General features: G+C 39.8%; 1 protein-coding gene across 3 annotated transcripts in view; it reads left to right on the forward strand.

Annotated features, from left to right (window-relative positions):
* Window positions 1–1,915: 1,915 nt before the first annotated feature.
* The window catches only part of ARMC8 (armadillo repeat containing 8), a 54,920-nt gene continuing 35,754 nt past the window's right edge, over window positions 1,916–21,081 (forward strand). For 2 of the 3 annotated variants that reach the window (XM_077349216.1, XM_077349217.1), the window contains exons 1-3: window positions 1,944–2,154; window positions 6,788–6,864; window positions 11,734–11,805. In XM_077349216.1, coding sequence (XP_077205331.1) covers window positions 2,110–2,154; window positions 6,788–6,864; window positions 11,734–11,805 — 194 coding nt within the window. In that variant the 5' untranslated portion in view covers window positions 1,944–2,109. The other variant, XM_077349219.1, reaches the window with a different exon arrangement.

Genomic DNA, 21,081 nt, shown 5'->3' on the forward strand with positions numbered 1-21,081 from the left:
ATCTGAAACAACCCAGAGGGCTGATTAGGGAGAATTACTACAGGCTACATGTACATTTCTCCAGTGAGTACAGAGTGTCTTACTGTTTAAGACAGTGTAGTGGAAAAGGCTATTGTATCTGAGGAAGTGTGCATGTACACGAAAGCTGACTGAATAAAACTTTGTTGGTCTTAAAAGCCACTGGACTCTAAATTTGTTATTCTATACACAGTGTACCTTCAAACAGTTACTGAGGGTATAATTTAAAAACACAAACAGTAAGCCAAAGTAAGTTGGACATTTTATAAAATAATGTGGATTATTTAATATGCCACATATATGCATCTTTTAAATGATATTTCCATCCAAGTTGTTTTTTATATATAAAAATTTTATTTAAAGGAATTGTCATCAAGAAAACCTTCCGATTCCAAATGATAGAAGCATATAAATCTCACAGATTTAAGGTATAATGTGCTCGTTATATACGGTCCGCTAGACTATGGGCCATTCCGCACAACCGGCAATGTAGCTAAATCTGAGTGCTATTGAAAAGCAATAAATAGCGGCAGGTCTTGGTAACACACACAGCCGTTTTTCTTGAAAAAAAGGCTCTCCCACTAGCGCTGTTCTCGTAACGCACAAGTTTCCGGTCTTGCCGAAATTGCAACAAAGGAGGCAATATTTTTCCGTGCTTCCTTTCGCCCCTGGCTGTCAATCAAACAGAACAGCCGATTAACTATTGTGTTCGTGCTTCCCTTTAAAAACTGTTTTTTAAAAACCCGAAAACACCTGTAGCAACACATATTTGTTCATTCAATGTATCAGAAAGACCTTTTTCGCTGGCGTGGGAGCTGGCGCTTAATGGTTTACATGCTCATACAGTTAAACCCCTCCCCCATGCAATTTCTGGCCGAAATTAGGGCAGTGTCGAACAGGGGGCTGTATTGTGCTTGGAAACTTTACAGACAATTGCTTGTGGAGGGATTTCAGCCAAAGAAGCATCGCTTATTAGTTGCTTTTGCTGGTTTAAGGGGGGGATATAAATAAATAAATAAAATGGCGATCATGACGCCAGAAGCTCGGGTGCAAGAGCCTAGGCCAAGGACATTCTTGCTACCGATATATTGAGCATGCACATGTCTTTTTCGGATGTGTTGCAGATTGTTCTCAAGAGTCTAGCAGTTTTTAAGGGGGAATCCACTTTTGTGGATTACAATGAAGCGATTTTTGCGGGAGTCTTGCAGATTGTGTATGACGTTGTGCGTAATGTTAAAAAAAATAGCGTTACACAATGGTAAGACTTCAATAACATTAACACTGTGCGGAATGAACCCTAGGTAAAGGTATCCCCTGTGCAAGCACCGAGTCATGTCTGACCCTTGGGTGACGCCCTCTAGCGTTTTCATGGCAGACTCAATACGGGGTGGTTTGCCAGTGCCTTCCCCAGTCATGACCATTTACCCCCCAGCAAGCTGGGTACTCATTTTACCGACCTCGGAAGGATGGAAGGCTGAGTCAACCTTGAGCCGGCTGCTGGGATCGAACTCCCAACCTCATGAGCAAAGCTTTCAGGCGGCTGCCTTACCACTCTGCGCCACAAGAGGCTCATAGGAATGAACCCTACAACTCTCCAAATATTTCCAAGTGCTTTTCCCAAAACGTCTTCCCCCAGTAGATGGCGTGCTAGGACTACGTGTAAACAACTCTATCATAATGCTCTCCTCCCTACGAGGCCAAGGACAGATTTAGACAGGTGGCTTCAGCGCTGCACATGCGCCTAACAGAACGGCTGGTGATCCCGCTTCCCATTGGCTGCCGCCCATAGGTCTAAAAGTAGAGCTCGCGCCGGGCTCTTCTTACTCTGAGTTCCGCAAGCAGGTGGGAATAAATCCACCGACTTCCGGCAATAAGCCCTCCCTCAGACAAGTGCTCATGACGCATGCGCGGCCTCCGCCGTAAGGAGAAGCAGTTTAGTTTTTTCGTTAGCCGATTCGAGCTTGAACGGGACGCTCCCTCCCCCCTCCTTCCCCTCCCCGGCGATGTGGCCTCGCTCGTCGGCGACGGTAGTAGCGGTCGTGGCGCCGGGTCTCGCGTGCGGCTGAGCGGCTAGCACTGGCGCGCACCAAGATGGCGTGTGTGCTGGAGACTCCCCTCCGCATGAGCGTCCTTTCGGTGAGTGGAGGCCCGGGGCGGCGGCGGCGGCAGTGGCGGGTCCTGGCGGAGGAGGAAGTCGGCGGGGCTTCCGTTGGCGGCTTCCTTCTCCCTCGGAGCGGGCACGGGCGGCCTGCCCCCGCGGTGGCCCAGGAGGGACTGCCTCCTGAGGCCGCTTGCAGCGGGTCCCGCCCTCCTCCCGGTCTTTCCCTCCACCACGCTGGGGCCTTTTCTTGCGCTGGCTTCCGTTCCCTTTGGCAGTCGCCTACGACAGAAACCGTGTGGTTGCTGTGAGACTAACCCAGTTCATTCCCGGAACGCCTTCATGAGTTACAGCCCACTCCGTCAAATGCGTGTGGCATAGAAAATCTTCTCAGAGATTTTAGAACCGGAGTCACTTAAGGCGTTGGCCTGTGTGTGGGATCCTGCCTGTCAAAGTAGAGTGGATGACCGCCTAGGGTCGGACTACCTTCAAGCAGTTGAATTCAGTTCTCTTCATTTTGGTGGCTAGCCAGGTGCCACAGGAGTAAGAGGGCGCCAGGCCTTCTTTTAGACAGGGGGCTCGTGTGTTGAGCAGGAGAAACTGATATCCCCGTTTATATGTCTTTTCCTGCCCACTGTGACCATGGTTCTGTTTCTAATCAATTTTTGCCTCACTTGTGCTAAAGAAGTTCCAGCTTTGAAACTGCTGTGCAAGCTTGCATAATTGCTTAGTCTCAAACTATGTTATTCTCGTCCTAATTGGTTTGCATTTCTGATGTTACCCAGGAAGTCCTTATTGTGTGTGCATACGAGCTTGCATTTAATTTGCAATCTGTTGTCTTCTCTGTTATCTTGTTTTGCTATCCTGCCGTGCTGGTTCACAGTAACTGCTTATCTGTTTGTATGTCAGAGTTTTAGTACAAAACAAGATCCTTCAGAGTTTGAGATGAGTTCAGCATCAGGTTCTAATTCCTACCAAAAGACTTCCCTTACTGGCAAAAGGGCAGAATAACTCTTGGGTATTCCCCCCCCCCTTTGTTTTAGTTGTGAGAGATGGGGTGAAGTAAAATATTTCAGCACGGTAAATAATTGTAATTCCAGTGTCATCTGGATGAGATTGATGTGTAAATCCACGTCAGGATTAGACTGATGTGTAAATCTCAGTCCAGTAGTGTGAAACTGGGGCAATCAAGTTGAGCAATCTTTTGTAAAGCTTTTAAATAAAGTGTCTAGCTTATCTGTCTAGCAGAACTTTGGCATAAAAGCATCCTGAACATGAGTCCATGTTTCTCTCCTGCGTTAAGGGTTGAATACTGTGTAAAATGATACTGACACTTCTTGTTTCAAACTCTTACCACTTGTATGTATTCTTTAGTATTCTTACCAGTATTGGCAATCTTGCTACCTCTGTGATGGTTCCAGAAACCTTGATCAACATACAGAATTGATACTATAACATGTAGGATGTAGAAAGAAGTTGCAGATATACAGTATATGCTTTCCTTTGGATAATCTTATATGTACATTTCAGAATTGTAGAGAAGAAAACTTCATTGAGCTGTAGATAATCCAATTAAGATGCTGTCCAGTTTTAGAAGAATCTTTGAATTTAAGATGAATTTTATATTTGTGTTGAGTGTGATTTTTTTTGTTTCTTTATTTCCCATTTTATTTTTACATTTGTTTTCCACTTAATAAACTCTACCATGCAAATGGAGAAACTGCTTTCTGTCTTAAAGATTTGGAGGAAATATCCTTCTTCCTGCAAATATTATTATTAGGGTTTGTTTCTGCATTCCTAGTCTTGCTGACTGTCCAGTTATTTAAATTAGACAGTGACTTCATCTCTAGTGAAGCCGGAATATGGTCACTGTGCTAGTATGCTGTTGTCCAATGGTTTCAAATTATTCTTCAGAACTGTTCACCTGAGACTTATTCACCTGACTACAACCAATCTTCCCCTTGCAATGTATAGTTTCAAACATGTATGATTCTTGTTATACTTCTGGCTTCTGTGGAACAGCATCTTTCCCAGCAGACCTGGACCATAGCTATATGTTTTCCAGAAAAATTAAAACAGAAAAATTCTGATGCCCTAAATTGAGAATGATCTGATTTACTTGGACTTACATTTTTAATAAATAAATCTAATATCCTAATAGCAGAATTCTTGTCATTTGACAGTTAACTCCATATTGGATTGGTGGTTAATGCTTTGTGAGAAGGCATATAAATACCGTATTTGCCGGTGTATAAGACGACTGGGTGTATAAGACGACCCCCCAACATTTCCACTCAAAATATAGAGTTTGTTACATTACATTACAGTACTATGGGCCACTATGGGCAGCTATGTCTATCCCAACTGAAGTGCACCTGGTGTATAAGACGACCCCCCCACTTGGAGGCATATTTTTCAAGGGAAAAAAGTAGTCTTATATGCCAGCAAATACTGTAGATATTTTAGCTCTGGTCTTGATTTTACCTGCTAAATCATCTAGTGAATTCAGAACTAATTTTTATTTAGATCATAGTATGTATTTGTGATTGTGTCCCCTCATCCTCACTATGCAAACTAATAAAATATTAATGTATTTTCACACAAATCATTACAACTTTGAAAGTGCCTGGCTTGTCAGTTGCACCATATTGAGAGTTTGCACCACTTTGTTGTTAATTTTGTGAAACAACAAATGCTTAGAAAACATTTAATAGCCAGAGCTTCACATGAACTGAAGTCAATGTGGAAAAGGTTCCCTGAAAGTAGAAAGTTTGAAAACCAATATTCTTGCCTAAGTGAATACAGAAACTGGTTCAGCAGCAAAGCAGGGAATGATTTATTGCAGTTGTTAATATAATGTGGACGGAAATCTATTTTGGTATATTGATATAATAAGAAAGTGGTGAGCTCCCCCTTATTTGGCAGCCTTTAAGCAATGGCTGGGCAGTTACTTATCATGGATGTTTTAAGCTGATGCTGCATTGAGCAGAGATGGCGTGTATGGTCCCTTCCCAGAGAATGAGGTGGCTGGATGGAGTCACTGAAGCAGTTGGTGCAAACCTAAACTTTGAGGAATGGTAGAGGATAGGAAGGCCTGGAGGATCATTAGCCATGGGGTCATGATGGATCGGAAATGACTTTGCACCTTAACAACAACAACAACATGGTCCCTTCCAACCATGATTCTATGAATATAATCCTTGTCCTGTCCTATCCTAGTCCTAGAATAATATAATTTCAGAAGAAGGAATGAAATTAAAAGTAGAGCATTGGACTAAAACGCTATCTATAGGCAATTTTCTGCATGCTAACACTACAATATTGGAAGAACAGAACAAATATATATATTTTAAACAGGTCCAAAATTATGCTGCAGTGCCTATCTGAATTGCTTGAATAAGCTGTAAACATGAAACATGTTGTGAATATAATGTAATAGGACTAAAATTCAAGTGAAGAAAATCTAGGAACTTGATGATGGGTGGGACCTAAGATCAGTTCTTTACATCCTTACTGTGGAGTAATTACCATTAAAATCCAAGTAAGCATGGTTAGGATCTGACTGAAAGTATACATACATTGGGGGCAAGCTTTTGAAACTAAAGTACAATGAAATCAGTAAAATCAGTGTTGGTGTACAAATATAAAGTTTGGAAATGTTTGTGCTCAAATTGGTTCTTATCCATTACGACATTCAATATAAAGGAGTTTTTAACTGTCCTTTTGGACAACAATAAAATTTTGTTCTTAATTGTATTGGCCTAAGGATGCTGAAAACAGTGTAACAGGACTGCTGTTTCTTGTAGTAATTATGGCTATGTGTTGTACCTGCATATAAGAAAGCCCATTGCAAGCAGAAATGCAATGGGCGCTAGGACCCAGGGGACACCGGGAGGTGCAGATCGCTCTGTGTCTGTCTGTCTGTCTCCCTCTCATTGCCTGTCTCTGCCTCGCAGCAGAAGGCATAGCAGGTAATTAGGGCTGGTTTGTAGCAGGGAAGGAGGGCTGGTGTGCAGCTTGGGGCAGCTCTGTCTGTCTCTTCCTCCATTGCAGCAGGGGCAGCTCCCTCTGTGTCTCTGTCAGCAGCTTGGGACAGCTCTCCCTGTGTCTCTCTCTGCCTTCCTCACAGCAGGAGTGATAGAAGGGAATGAGGGCTCGTGTTCAGTCTGGCAGGGCATTGCTGGCTGCACCCTGATTGGACCTTTTCCAACTTGCACAGCCGGACATGTTCCACCTCCCAGGCTGTTTCACAATGTAGAGGAACCATGGATAAGGATTAGTTTTTCTAATATTCTAATACTATCAAATGGGCCTCCCCCATACACCCCCCCCCTCGGAGAATGTCCTTTGACAGATGGATTGGATACTTGCTGTTAGCACAGAGATGTTGAGATTTTTAAATTCTGGTTATATATTGTTTTAAGACTTGTAACCATTTTTGATGTAAATTGTTGTACATTGCCCTGAGCTGCATGAGAGGGTAGTATATAATATAAATTAAATAATAATTCCAGGAATGCTTTCGTATAGGCATTACAGCAGCCATTTGGTTTTGCTGTCAGAATAGTTTTGCAGTGTTGCAGCCATGAAGCTACATTATTTTTTGCTTCCTTGGATATTTCAAACTATTTCTGCCCAAATGACAAACCATAAGATGTCATTTTTCTACAGGAAGTCACGGCTAGCAGTCGCCATTATGTTGACAGATTATTTGATCCTGATCCCCAGAAAGTCCTACAAGGAGTCATGTAAGTAAGAAACACTTTTCTTTAGAGTTGCTCTTATTATTATTTTGTTTGTTTAGATCTTTTTTTCTAGCTTCTTCAGTGCATATGCCTAGCCTCATGTGTTTCTCACCCTCATCCAGCGAGGTATATTAGGAAATTATCATTTCATATGTATCATATACTTACCCTTAAATAGATACTTTCTGACATTTGCCTGTGTGAATATATAGTATTCACTGTTTTACTTTTGCTTTCCTTGGATATCAGTTCACTCCTGTACTTGGAAGAGAGTCCGTGGATGATAATTCAGTGACTGAGTTATTTCTTAAATTTATACAATTTGTTTACAAAAACATCAGTAACACTAAGTATCTGTTTTAAAGATAACACATTTAAATGTTTTATGGATTAATTAAAATAAATTAAAACATACACTTTAATCTAAGCAGCCCAGTAAGTATTAGCTATTGCTTCTGATCTATTCTGTGCCTTTATCTTACTTTATCTTTGTACATGTCCTGGGAGATTCTGGGTCTAAGCAGCTAAAATTTTGCAGTGCATATAGACCACATGAGTACAGGATTTGAACTACGTTCCTACTTTATACTTGGTCTCTGTCTACTTGCAAACTAGTGTCCATTGTTTGTAGCTACTAGTTACATGCTTGTTTAGACATTAGACAATATAGAAAAAGAGCTTGGAACATGAAAACTTCAGCTTTTGAGACTCCAACTCTTTTGAAGAAAACCATATCTTTCAGCTACAATTCACAATCTCAAAGAAAGAAACTATCACTAGGTTCCAGAACTTCAACACCTGGACAATCAGGATCTCATTTCTCCTCCATGAGTCCCAGAAACACCAAATCTAACTTCACACAATTAAAAAAACTGCTTAGCTTTGAAGAAAATTAAAAAAAAATGATAAAGGGGACCTCAAGAACTTCTTATCTTCTCTTTATAATTTTAATATACCATAACTGAGGCTGTAAAAGTAAAGAATATATGACTTTAACTGTAATGTGTACATAGCCTGATTGTTAGCGAGCATGTAGCCACCTTGGTTGGGATCGGCGGGATAGAAATATAAATAATTAATGCAGATCTAAAATTAAGGTAATTTAAATGATTAAATCAAAAATTCAAATCTGTCCATTTTGGACTGTTGCTGCTTACATTTATTTATAATTTAATTTCTAGACCACTCCTCCCCCCAAGTAGGCTCGGGTCAGTTTATAATAGTTTACGTATTTCAACTGGTTCAATAAAAGCATGATGAAACACTGTAAATATTTTTTCTAAGGCTGGGTGACGCCCTCTAGCGTTTTCATGGCAGACTCAATACGGGGTGGTTTGCCAGTGCCTTCCCCAGTCATTACTGTTTACCCCCCAGCAAGCTGGGTACTCATTTTACCGACCTCGGAAGGATGGAAGGCTGAGTCAACCTTGAGCTAGCTGCTGGGATCGAACTCCTAGCCGCAGTCTTGATGGTAGTTCTCTTTCCATTATGCATCTTTGGATCCAACTTTGTATCCTAAAAAAGTCTTGACTCATAATTTTTAAATTAGCAGAACTCTTCAAGCTTCTCCTGACTCCTTTTCATATCCCTCCCAAACTCTCAATATATTAAACAGCTCAAATAGTACTTATTCTCACACATTGTGTTAGTTTTTTATTGGAGGAAATAAAAACACTGCTGCTCAATAATGGTAGCTCTTTGCTTATTAAAGTTATGCAATATTGGTGACACAACTGCTACAGGAACAACCAACTTTGCATTTGTTGGAAGAACAGATTTTCAGTTCTGTTGTTACCATGACCAAGGAGAAAATAGAGGTCAGCCTTCTAAAATGAGGTAGCTTATAATTACTCCTATCATTAATCCTTTCCTTTTGAGACAAACTAGAATAGCTTGGTAGCTATTGTCATAGCTAGATTGTGTATAAATTTGTGGAACTCCACCTTCATATCATGTTCTAGAAATTAATGTTTTCCTGTAATCAACCTAAAGCTGTTGCTGTAGAGTTTTTCAGTTGTGACCTTTCAATGTTATATGCATCTCAATGAGATATGCATCTCATATTGTGTATGAATGTGAAGTATAGTTTGATAAGTCACCACATTTTGTAGGGATGCAAAATACTTTTGAGTACCGCTATATTGCCTTTACTTAAGTTTAAGCCATTATGATTACCTTGCCCTGACCTGGATGGCCCAAGGTAGCTTGATCTCCTTGAATCTTAGTATCTAAGAATGGTTGGGCCTTGGATTGGGAGACTCAGGATTAGTATGCGGAGGCAGGTTAGGGTATCTTTTGCTCTGAAAAACCATGATGGGGTCTCTGCAAATCAGCTGCAACTTGATGATACTTTCCACTCCCCTCCCCCAAGTGAACTCACTTTCCCCCAACATTTCTCTAGCTTCATGGAGCATTTGAGGGGAGGAGGACTTTCATGCCATGCTTAGGAGATAATGAGTTGTAAGGGCAGCAATAGATGTTCTTGCTGCTTCTGGATAAGTCTGAAGTGAAGCTAGCCACTCTCATCTTTTCTTTATAAACTCAGAAAATGGTGGGGTCCCTCTGTATCAAGAAAGGCTTCCCCAACTCTGAATTCTGTGTGATGCTTAGAGATCTTCATGGGAACCAATATCATACTGTATGCTGGGCAGGGCAATAGCTAAGGACTTGTGAACAGCTGTGCACCTGAATCTCTTTCTAATATAGCACCACTACCCATCTTGCACTTATTAGTTTGTGAAGTCATGTGAACTCAAGCATCTGCTTCTTCTGTGTTTAGCTCATATCTCCACAATATAGTTTCTTCCATTCGTAGATTACTTTTTTGCCAATACACTTATTAAAGATTGTGCAAGTTGTCCAGAAATTAAACATGACTGATAAGAGAGGATGATTTCTGGATTTTGGCATAAAGGTTTTAAAAGCCTGAGTGATAGCATTGTGGTTGCCATCTAAAGCTGCCCAAAATAATCTGGACTGTAAAGCAGTGTTTGTGAACTCAGAAGTTAGAACTAGATGTACTATCCATTATTTTGGGGATGCTTACTTGCAGTGTAAAATAAATACAAAATGTGCACTGAACATTCCTACCAATATTAGTGAGTATTTGCAATCTATATGATGACAGTAATTTCCTATCATATCTGTATTTAAAATTTGTAAATTTATGTTTTAATCTTGAGTGTTCACTGTTTAAAGTCAGGGTATATTTGATTCATGGGCATTTATACCATAGGGTGGAGAGTGAGGCCTTTTCTGGTCATATTTTTCATCATCTTGAATGCTATATTTTAATTAAGGATGCTTCAGGTATTACTTTGCCATAATGGGCTGATAACTCCCTGATTAAATCTTCCACAGCCATGAACTCAAAGGGTGGCCTGTAAGGAAGTATTAAGTCTAAATTTCAGTTATTGTCTGCAATAGTATGGTCTTCTTATAGCATGGTTGCAAGGATTTCCAAAGACAGGGTGAAATATAAATCCCATAATAAATATTAGTGTATATGAGGCACTGCTCTGATACCCTCATTCAAGGGTGGATTGGCCCTTAAATTTACTGGAAAAGTTCCTGGTAAGTTATTGGTTTGGATTTAGAAGCAAGCTGAGTTGAGTAGCCCATGGTGTGCTAGAGATGTGAAAGCCCTGATGGGGGGAAATGGAAATGTTCGGAAATAATACTTTCCCTGCATTTTCCCCTCAGTTTTTGTTCTTAGTTTTTCTGATAGTAAAATTAGACACTTTGTGGAGTACTGGAAAAAACCCTCCTATGAAATATTTTCTGTATTGGACGGTTTGAAAAAGACACGTTCGGCATGCTGTAGACATATACAGCTCTTAAATCCAAGGTGAATTTCTGCACCTAGAAGGATACTAATCTTTATGAGGGAAGCATGCAGAGCGTATATTGCTTTTCAATGTTGTATACCTTCTGCTGTCCTTTTGACCTGACTCTTTCCTTATGGTTGACCTGTTTTCTTCTCCCTCAAAACACATACATACCCACTGATTGGAAGCAAGTAGTTTATTACACTATCTTGCTGGAGGGGGGAAAAGATCAAAATGACATAGGGCAGAAACTGTATCCATGCCTCAGAAAAAAACTATGAACATTTCATTGAGAACTGAACTGTCTAACTGGTAGACAGAAGAAGACATCGTTTAACTTTACCAAAAATTAAGGTACTAATTGCATCAATGTAAAGTTTCCTCTCAAGTGCTGAGTGTACTGGCAATTTATATAAAAATGTCAAATAATTGTAATTTCATATACTTACGTATTTCATATACTATACTTCATATAGTTACGTTGTTTTATGTTAAAGCAGTAAAATTAGTTTAGGTAGGACAGTAAGTATTGCATATATTTTAATTCCCACCCCAAAAAATTTCCCTGGAGAAAAAAGTCCTGGAAAAGAAATTTTTGTGTCTTTAAAATTTCAGAAATTTTACATCTTTACATGTCCAAATTGTGGGGTAATCCAGTATGTTGTCATTTTAGTATGTACACACTGAACTCAAAATTTCTTGGCTTATCATATGTCCTTTTGCTCCATATTTATTGTTAGCAAGATTTTATAACTATAGTAATAAGAGAATCAGTATTTCTGCAAATGGCCAGAACAGTAAAGACCATCATTGGTTCATTTGCTGTCCCCTGATATGTGAGAGGACATATTTGTTGTTTGAATCTGAGTCATAGAGAAATATAGAATAAGTGGACAGTGTTAATGGGAGGTGTTGCTGGTGTCTTTTTCCCTACTGAGATACAGTGTGGCAAGCTATTTTATCTCATTGGAACTAAATTCTGAAGAACTGAGCCCTTAGTACCTCAGTGTAATTTACTAGGGTTTTTCTCTTTCTGGATTTTCAGAGATATGAAAAATGCTGTAATTGGAAACAACAAACAAAAAGCCAACTTGATTGTTTTGGGAGCAGTTCCAAGGTATGTCCTCTGCTACTCTCCTTTTCACTAATTCACACTAGGTCTGAAATTAAAGCTGTTGAAATTCTGGCACTTTGGTTTGATAGTTGACTCTGCCTTGTATTGACTGTATCTGAGACTTAGTATATCTAGCTCTTATAGAAATAATTGTGTAGATAGATGCTTCAAAACTTGGAATTTATTTTGATGTTAAACTCCTGTTTGTATGTCCATGTCTCAGTGCCAAAATATGTATTGTTAGCAAAGCCTCTAAAAAACTTTGTTGTTAGAAGCCACTGTGGGCATTGCTTTGCATTTTGATTGCATAGAAAAATGAGAACTAGAACGAAACAAGGCAAAACAAACAGCAGAAAACAGAAGGAGAAATCAAATTATAAGCTTAATTTTGGATTGCAAAGCTAATGTCTTTTATGGGTGATATTGGGCATCAGGGTTACTTATAACCCTGATTAAAACATTCCAAGGCCTTCTAATTTTAAAATGGATGTAACACAAAGTGAATAACTTGTTTGAAACAGAATGTTCTGTCCTCATGTTGCATATAGTGAAAGAATAAGGAACAAGTGTGCTTTCCCAACATCACTGTTGCACTAACAGTACAATAGACCATAGCATTCCAGTCTATCTGATAGTGGTATACTTATTGTAGCTTTTCTTAATTTTGAGAAACTCTAGAAGTAATGTCAGCAGGCCACACCTCACCAGAATTGACATCACCCAGATATTTTCACCGAATGTAACATTCTCACTGCATGTAACATCATGCTCCATCCCCCTCCCCCATAATGCTACAAATGGTCCATCAGCCTACTCTGCTGGGCTGGGGCAGGCATCTGCTGCTTCGTAGCCCACTGCTACCCCCAAATGCAGTTAAGTTAAACTGAGAGTACATACCTCTCTGATCCCCAGTAGCTTCCATATGTGATGAACCTCGACCAGCAAGGTTTATTATGATTGGGGCCCCTCCTCTTTCCACCCACTTCAGGTCCATCATTGACCAATGGGGGGGCAGGTCGACATAACCATATATGTTCATGTCACTTGATAACTAATTTTTCACACATTATTTTTAAATTTACTTCATAGAATCATAGAATCATAGAGTTGGAAGGGGCCATACAGGCCATCTAGTCCAACCCCCTGCTCAACGCAGGATTAGCCCTAAGCATCCTAAAGCATCCAAGAAAAGTGTGTATCCAACCTTTGCTTGAAGACTTCCAGTGAGGGGGCGCTCACCACCTCCTTAGGCAGCCTATTCCACTGCTGAACTACTCTGACTGTGAAAAACTTTTTCCTGATATCTAGCCTATATCGTTGTACATGAAGTTTACTTCCACCCAATCTGTGAAACTCTTCTGGGGTCGTCGAGAAACCTTAGGGTTTCATGAAACTCCTGTTAAGAAAGCATGACCTATTGTGTATTAGATTAAGCTTCTTTAGTATATCAGCTGTTTATTAGGCATATAAGATTGCTTCTGAAACAACATTTTCATGACAAAGGTACATATGTTTTTTGATGTGAGCATCTATGATGCATTTACAAATGAAGAACAGTATGCATCTTCTTCAGAAAAGATCCATATTTTCTGGATCATTTCCCAGAATCCTTCCAAGTACTGTTGCCAGTGTGTTTCCACCTACAAAACAGACTTCTTGTCTGGGAAAAAAAAGTTTACCATAGCTCTCCCACAACAACAAAAATCTTTGAAAGTAGCTGTTATAAATTATTACAATATTTATTACAGCATTCCTTTAATGTCTACCACTTGCAGAAGTTGTGTTTTATGGATCTACCTAATCCTCACTCAAGAAGTCAGTAAAGTTTTTCAAACAGATTTCAAGTTAATTTACTAACGCCATCTAATATGGTGAATCTACTAATTTAATCTACTAATAAGCTAAAGAATAGTACTGCTTGTGTTCTTGGTCCATAGTAGACCAAGAGAACTTGTACTGTGATGCTGATGGCTTTGTGTTAATGTAATTGTGAGGCAATACGCTGCTGATTCTTCCCAAGGGCTAACATGAATACTAATGGGCCAATTCTGTCTTACAGATGTTAGTAACTAGGCTTCTCTACCTACATTACCTGTATCATTTTCAAGGCCAGAGTCAGGAATGTGATAGCTCTTCTTGGGAACCTTTGACAATCAGGAGTGGGGCATAACCTTAGAGTGATGGCATAACCTTAGAGGATGCCAATGAGAACATATCCTGATTGGATTCTCACCATCACCAAATGCTAGTTGGCTTTTTACTATAACTGGACTAAAAGCCAGAGAGAAAAAAGGCTAATCTGGTGATTCTGGTAGACTGAAGCCTGGCTGTGATATGCTCACATTGCAGTGGGTGGCTGCATAGAGAATATTTAAGCCATGAATGCAAGGTATAAATGTGTTACATAAAAAAATTAGACTTTCTTTTTTTTTTTCTGCTGCAAGAATTTTTACAGTCTTGTGTTACCTAGAAACAAAACCATTTTTGAAAAGTATTAAATGTCATATTTTTACAAGGGATTATTTTCTCATGTATATGTATATTAGCCCTGGGAACCCTTGAACTCCTTGACAGCGTTATTCTTTTCCTGGTAGAGTTGTCAACCTAGAGGAGTGTAAGTTTTATAGCTGCAACCAGAGCTGTGATGCTGGTCATGGATTTGCAGATGCCTAGCTCATGAATATTGCTGGACAGGAATCACTTTGGTATTGTTTTTTATTTAACTTAATGAAGTGATTGTTATGGGAATTATAACCCCTGAAAACAGAATGAAAATGAAATGAAGATGGGCATTCTCAAGAATAGATAAAATGCTATTAAGATAATACAATGTTCATTTATTTTGAGAACTGCAACTCTTGGGTCAGCAATGGAATGACCTGGAAGATTAAAATTTCTTCCATTGGTTATTTAATATTGAGGATTTTTTATGTCAGGTTTATATTTATTTATTATTTATTTATTTTCTGGGATTTTTATACCACCTTCCCAGGACAGTTTACATGCAAATGTTGTGGGATACATAAAATGACATACATTAACAACAGTCACAACAACATATCAGTAATAATTCTAACAATAAATATAAGTTTTAACAGGTTACCATAATTAACTCATTGAACATTTTTAATCGAACAACTTTAACAGAACCCCTAAGGAGGTCATAATCTTTCAGATTATGGAGGGTATGGCTTGAGGGGGACCACTGGATGTTTTTAGGTCAGATTAACCTCATCTGAATGCCTGGTGGAGGAGCTCCCTTTTGCAGGCTCTGTGGAATTCTGGGAGTTTGACCAGGGTCCTGATCTCTTCAAGGAGCTCGTTCCACCAGGTGGAGGCCAGTACAGAGAAGGCTATGGCCCTTGATGAGGTCCAATGTACTTCTTTGGGGCCAGGGATTACTAGCCAGTTGGTGGTGGCAGAGCGTAGTGCTCTTTTGGGAGTATAGGCAGAGAGATGGTCTCTCAGGTACACTGGGCCCAGACCACATATGGCCTTGAAGGTAATTACCAGAACCTTAAGCCTAATCCGGAATTCAGTTGGGACCCAGTTGAGTTGTTGGAGTACAATATCCAAGTGTATACAAATATCCATTTTTATAGGGACTGACCTGTATGTCTGATACAGAGTGTGCAAGAGCATTGCTGGACATAGGTAGATATGTTTATTGATCCATATGTTTCTGATATAAAGTAATTTCATGATTCAATTTTGTACTTGTACAGTGGTGTCTTGAAAGTGTACTTTTTGTGTGGATTGATTCATGGTTGCTGTGGTGGATTGCCAAGCATGCCTGCATACCACATACCAAATGACCTATTACAGCCAGCTTCTATTCTATAGAGCTGCATCAGGAAAACCATCAACAGCTGTCAAGAAACCCCAGGGTTTCATGAAAGCCTGGTCCAGTGTATACCCGAATCCTAGTCTGTTAAAGCACTCCAGTTGAGAAGGAAAAACAAGAAAGAGGTATCTGTGTTGGTCTGCAGTAGACCAGCTAGATTTGAGTTCAGTAGCACGCTAGAGACCAAGAAAATTTTAAGCTTTTGAGAGTTAAAGCATCAGATCTAATGATGGGAGCTTTGAGTCTCAAAAGCTTATAACTTGACAGTCTTGCTAGTGTCTTAAGGTGCTACAAGAAAGATGCTGAACTATAAAAATGCATGGAAAAGTAACAACCAGATTATTTCCACACAGTAACACAATCCTAGTAATGTTGCCCTTGATAATTGGGTGTGAAGAGTAAATAAAGGGTGAAAACAAGCATATGTAGCCTTATCCTGAAGAGAAACGTCCATTGTGCTGAGGTTTGATGCAGAAGGTAGAAAACCTGGTCCAGTTTAGGGAATCCCAGTGTGAGGAGGGAAAAGAATTCGAAACCAGATGAGGATTTAAGTTAGGGCTGCAAATACAGGGCCAAAGATGGGAATTCACTGGTTCACGAAAAGGGTAAATGTCACATAAATAAGCCAGTCCTCTTCAAGCATTCCAGCAGGTAGGCTTACACCAGTATGAGTTCAGAGAACAATACTTTCCTAAGAAAAATGGTGCCTGGTGGCTGACTAAACATCTGTCTATATAGTGGTCCTCCTAGAATTGCTGTTTGATTAAGCCTTCTCAAGTCTTGTACTTCCCTTTCATCTAGATGATAAAGTATTAAGGGACTAGTTCCGTGTTCCTGGATTTTCCCATCTGTGTCACTTCAGGCATGGGTGCTGGTATGTGCAAGGATAGGACAGGACAATGACATGGGTCATGCTCTGTCTGGGCTTCTTATTGGCAGTCTCTAATCTGTCACTGTTGCAGTTGGTTGACAGTTCCTTAACTATAATTTGATCAGAAGGAAGATTATTTCTTTAGTACAAATATGACATTGGTAATTTGCTTCCAAACGATTAAATGACAGTGTTTGAAGATTTAATATAAAGCAGAGTATCTAATGGAAGGGCTGAAGGGACAAGAAGGTTAGTGTGAAAGTGGTCATTAGCTTTAGTTCCCTCAGTTTTAATGACCAGTTAATGTAATAATGGTAACCAAAATCTTACAATGCTACTAGGCCGTTGAAAACAACGGGCGCTAAATTGATGGTTGTGGTGGTGGTGGAAGAACTCTGGATGGTAAGGTTGTGTGCTTTGGCTGCTGAAGCTGCTGTTCAAGCCCAAAGCAGCCAGCAGTGTGGGGGAGGGGTGGTGCCAGCACACCAGTCAGCACCCGCAGACACAGAGTTTTTTGGGCTCGGACGGTTGCTTCGGCAGCTGAAACGCACAACCGTAGGGCATCCCCCTCCCCCCCAGGCCTCTGAGCCTTGGAGGGAAGTGGAGGGAAGAGGGGGTGGTCAGGGGTGGGGAACAGATGGAAGTTGACTGGCTGCTGGACAGATAGGGAAGTCGGTTGGAGGAGGGGGCAGTCGGGCGAGACAGCTGCCCTGAATGTGTGTTAAGCTCTGAGTGGCACTTAAGCCATGAAACACGCTCCTCCTCCAAGGCTCTACCCTATCACTGTGATAAACTCTAATCATGGTGATAAAATGATTACTTGTTTCATTAAGCCTGTCCTGTTAAGCTTGTTCTTTCTATGCTTCAAGGTGTTTAGATGTGCAGGAAGTACCTGAGTTTACTCATAAAAATATTGTCATAAGCTGCTTCCCAATGGCTGAAAAAGGCCTTGGCTTATTTCAGTCAATCACCTCTGATAGTGTGTTTCCCCCGCCCTTAATACCTATCCTGCCTGGAGAAGTTTATCCACTGAAGAACTTTTAACTACTCCCCTGTTCTTGAGAAAGAGGTAAAATCCAATCCAAAGAAACAGCTTCTTTATCTTGAGTGCTAGTGGCCTTGAGTGATACTGGCCTTCAATTAATGGTTAGAAATTGTAACATTTTGTAACCAGTAGATCACAGAAACCAGAAAGGTGTATTCCTTTACAAGAGAATAAAAAGACCCTTCCTGAGCTACAGTTAAAAAAATGTAATACTTCAGCCTTGTTTGTTGCATTGCTCTGCCAATATTGGAGATTGCCTCTTATAGCAAAAAGAGCAAACCTATGATGCAGTTTCTAATATTGCCTCTGGAGAAAATACATCTTAGAAATTCGTCTTAGAAATAGCAAATCCATATTGCTGTAGAAACTGTACAAAATGCTTTTCTGAAATTACTTTTAAAGAGTTACAAAATATTTGAGAATTGGTTGATTATGCAGGAAGTTTTTCACTTTGTTCTGCCCCTCCCCTTGATCTACAAACCTATTAATAATATTCCTGTCAACCCACATAAGGGATAACCGTTGGGAAGGCTGGTCACATGCCCAATCAAGTGACAGGTCTTCTAGAGATCATTAAAGCACTGGATACTGTATCTCTGTAAAAATTAGTTGCCAGTTTATAAACAGAAAGGAAATGTAGTAGCACTTAGCTATCATCTCTTCTGAGAATCAGGTCTGAGATTTGGTGGCACACTACTTGCTCTTACCTGTTGCATTGTATAAATCGTTGTAGTTATTGCAATAGAGATTACTTGGCCTGTTTGATATTCTTCGTTTCTCATTTTATTTTATTTCTGTGCCACCCTCCCAGCGAGCCGGCTCAGGGCGGTGTCTAGAAATTATCCAGAAATAATTCTTACTAGAGGCATATTGTTAAACTGACTAGTTTTTGAAGACATATCATTAGTATAAGTCTTTGTTATCCATTTCGGACTTATTTGATCTGCTTTTCTTATTCTCTGTGAACATGTCTGCCCCCCTGGTTTTGTTTAACCTTTCGTTTCCCTCATAACACCCAAAAAACCAATACAGGGAAATGAAATAATCAAATTAATAGAGTAATTAAATTGGAACATATGAAGTTGTATCAGATCATATTTTTATTAGATTTTTTCATTGTCTTAGTACATATAAGCTGACCTGCATATAAGCCAAGGCACCTAATTTTACCACAAAATCTGGGCAAACTTATTGATCCGCATATAAGCCGAGGGTAGGAAAAGACCCATCCAGCCTTCCCCTCAACAAAAAGCTCCATCCAGCCTTCTCCTCAACAGAAAACTCAAGAGGATGAACAGTTGCTGGTTTTGTACCCTGCTTTTCACCCACAGAAACAAAAATAATAGTTTGGAAGAAGTGATTAAGAAGAGGAAGAAGTGAAGGCAAAAGGAAAAGATCAGAGTCCTTCAGTCAAACCGTTGATGTCCTACAAGCTGCCAGAGCAACGATTGGCTGGCTGGAGCAGGCTTTCATTTCAATTACCGTATATACCCGCATATAAGTGGCGGAAGGCTTTTTCAGTGTGAAAAAGGTGCTGGAAAACTAGGCTTATACGCGAGTATAGAGGGTAACTGCTATGGGATAAATAAGCTATCAGTGAAATTCACATGAGTGGTAATCTATTCTAGTAATCTTGTTTTTAAAATATGATAGCTTTTATAAGCTTTAATATATATATATATATTAATATATATATTAATATACTAGAATGATTAGGAATGGCTAAGACTTATATATTTCTCTGTAGTAATTTCCCCAATATTCCTTTTTGGGGGGTTGGGTGTCTCATGCTTTAGCTGTCTTCTTTGTTTCCTGTTGCTGATGTTATTTAGAATAAATGTTTGTATTGCATATCATGTATTTAGGAAATTGCTCCTCAAATGTCTTCTTTCTGTGCCTTTTCAACATTTGTTTTGTTCTAGTTTTTAAGTAATTCTTTGTGACTTCTTTGACATGGCTGTTTTACCATGCAGGACCTGTTTGTAACCTTTTAGAATGATAGATTTAACTGTTTTCCTTGCTTCTGTTGTAGTACATTCGTCACAGTGATGCACATCTTGGTAAAAGTAGATCAGATGACTAAAATGTGTTCTATGTAGGGCTGCCGTTACAAAGTTAAGAAACTGGTTTGGAGTGCTGCAGCAAGGATGCTTGAATGCTTGCATTTGATCTAAATCCATGTAAGCCTTTCTGACACTGCACTCATCTTCTGATGCCCTGCTTTAGCTGCCCCTACTTTCTGAGTTTAGATATGTGGAAACCTGAGGCCTTCTCACTTACACTACCAAAACTGTGGAATTTTCTCCTCTGAGATATATAAGTGTCCCGTTCTATAACTGTCTTCATCTGGCAGGTGACGACATTTTGTTTAGTATTGGCATTTTCTTGTTGATTCCTCTTTTAAATTGCTGGGTTTTATACATGTTTTGTTTGTAGATTTAACAGATTTTATGTGTTTTGTAATATTCTTTCAATTGCTAGCTACCTGGGTTCGTGACCCTGTTCAGGCCAAAAAGTGGGATATAAATTTTACAAGTAAATAAATAATAGTTTTAAATAACAAGTAAGGATTTCACTTTCCTGACTATATGTAACTTTTAAAGAACATTTCTTTCACATTTATTGTGCTTTTATAGTTTTATCTATCACTGCTTAAGTAGTTATTTCAGTTACATTGTAATGGCTTTTAGCTATAGGCAATAAATTTCTACCTAACAATATTTTTGAGAAATTCTGTCTTCTGAAATGGATTGGTTTTAGTATACCACACCTCCCCACATGCAGGCTCTGGATGGTTCACAACACACGTCACACATACATTCTCTATAAAATTACAGTTAAAAACATTATTAAAAACTTGCAGGGCTCTGTTACATCTGCTTGATTCATCAATCCACTTCTTGGTCCATTTCATGAACAGTATGCTCCTTTAATCAGGTTCTAACTCAGTGGAGTGAAATCCAGAGATGGAGGGAGGGAGACCCATAGATTTTATTGGGTGCTAGTTTGTTTTGGCCTCAAGTCCTGATGGAAGAGCTCTCTTTTGCATGCCCTATGGAACTTAAGAAATTCTATAAGGGCCTGGATCTCAACCAGCAACTCATTCCACCAGGCTGGGATCACAGCCAAAAATGCCCTGGTCCTGGTTGAGGCCAGACACACTTCCTTTGGACTGGGGATCACCAACATGTTGGTATTAGATGATCTTGAAGTTCTTTGGGTGGCACACTGGGAGAGGCGGTCCCTTTGATATAGAGGACTCAGACCATGTAAGGCCTTGAGGGTTAAACTTGATCTGGAATTCAACTGGCAACCAGTGTAGCCATTGAAGGGTAGGTCATTTATGAGCTCTTCACAGTGTCCTAGTGAGAACCCATGCAGCTGCAGCTTGTACCAGCTTCATTTTCTGGGTCCAAGTTAAGGATAGACTCTTGTCGAGTGAGTTAAAGTGATCTAACCTGAAGATGACCATCACATGCATAACTGTGGCTAGGTTTTCTAGGGTCACATAGAGCGTTC

The sequence above is a fragment of the Paroedura picta genome, chromosome 8 (genome assembly GCF_049243985.1).
Source record: "Paroedura picta isolate Pp20150507F chromosome 8, Ppicta_v3.0, whole genome shotgun sequence".
Classification (NCBI taxonomy): domain Eukaryota; kingdom Metazoa; phylum Chordata; class Lepidosauria; order Squamata; family Gekkonidae; genus Paroedura; species Paroedura picta.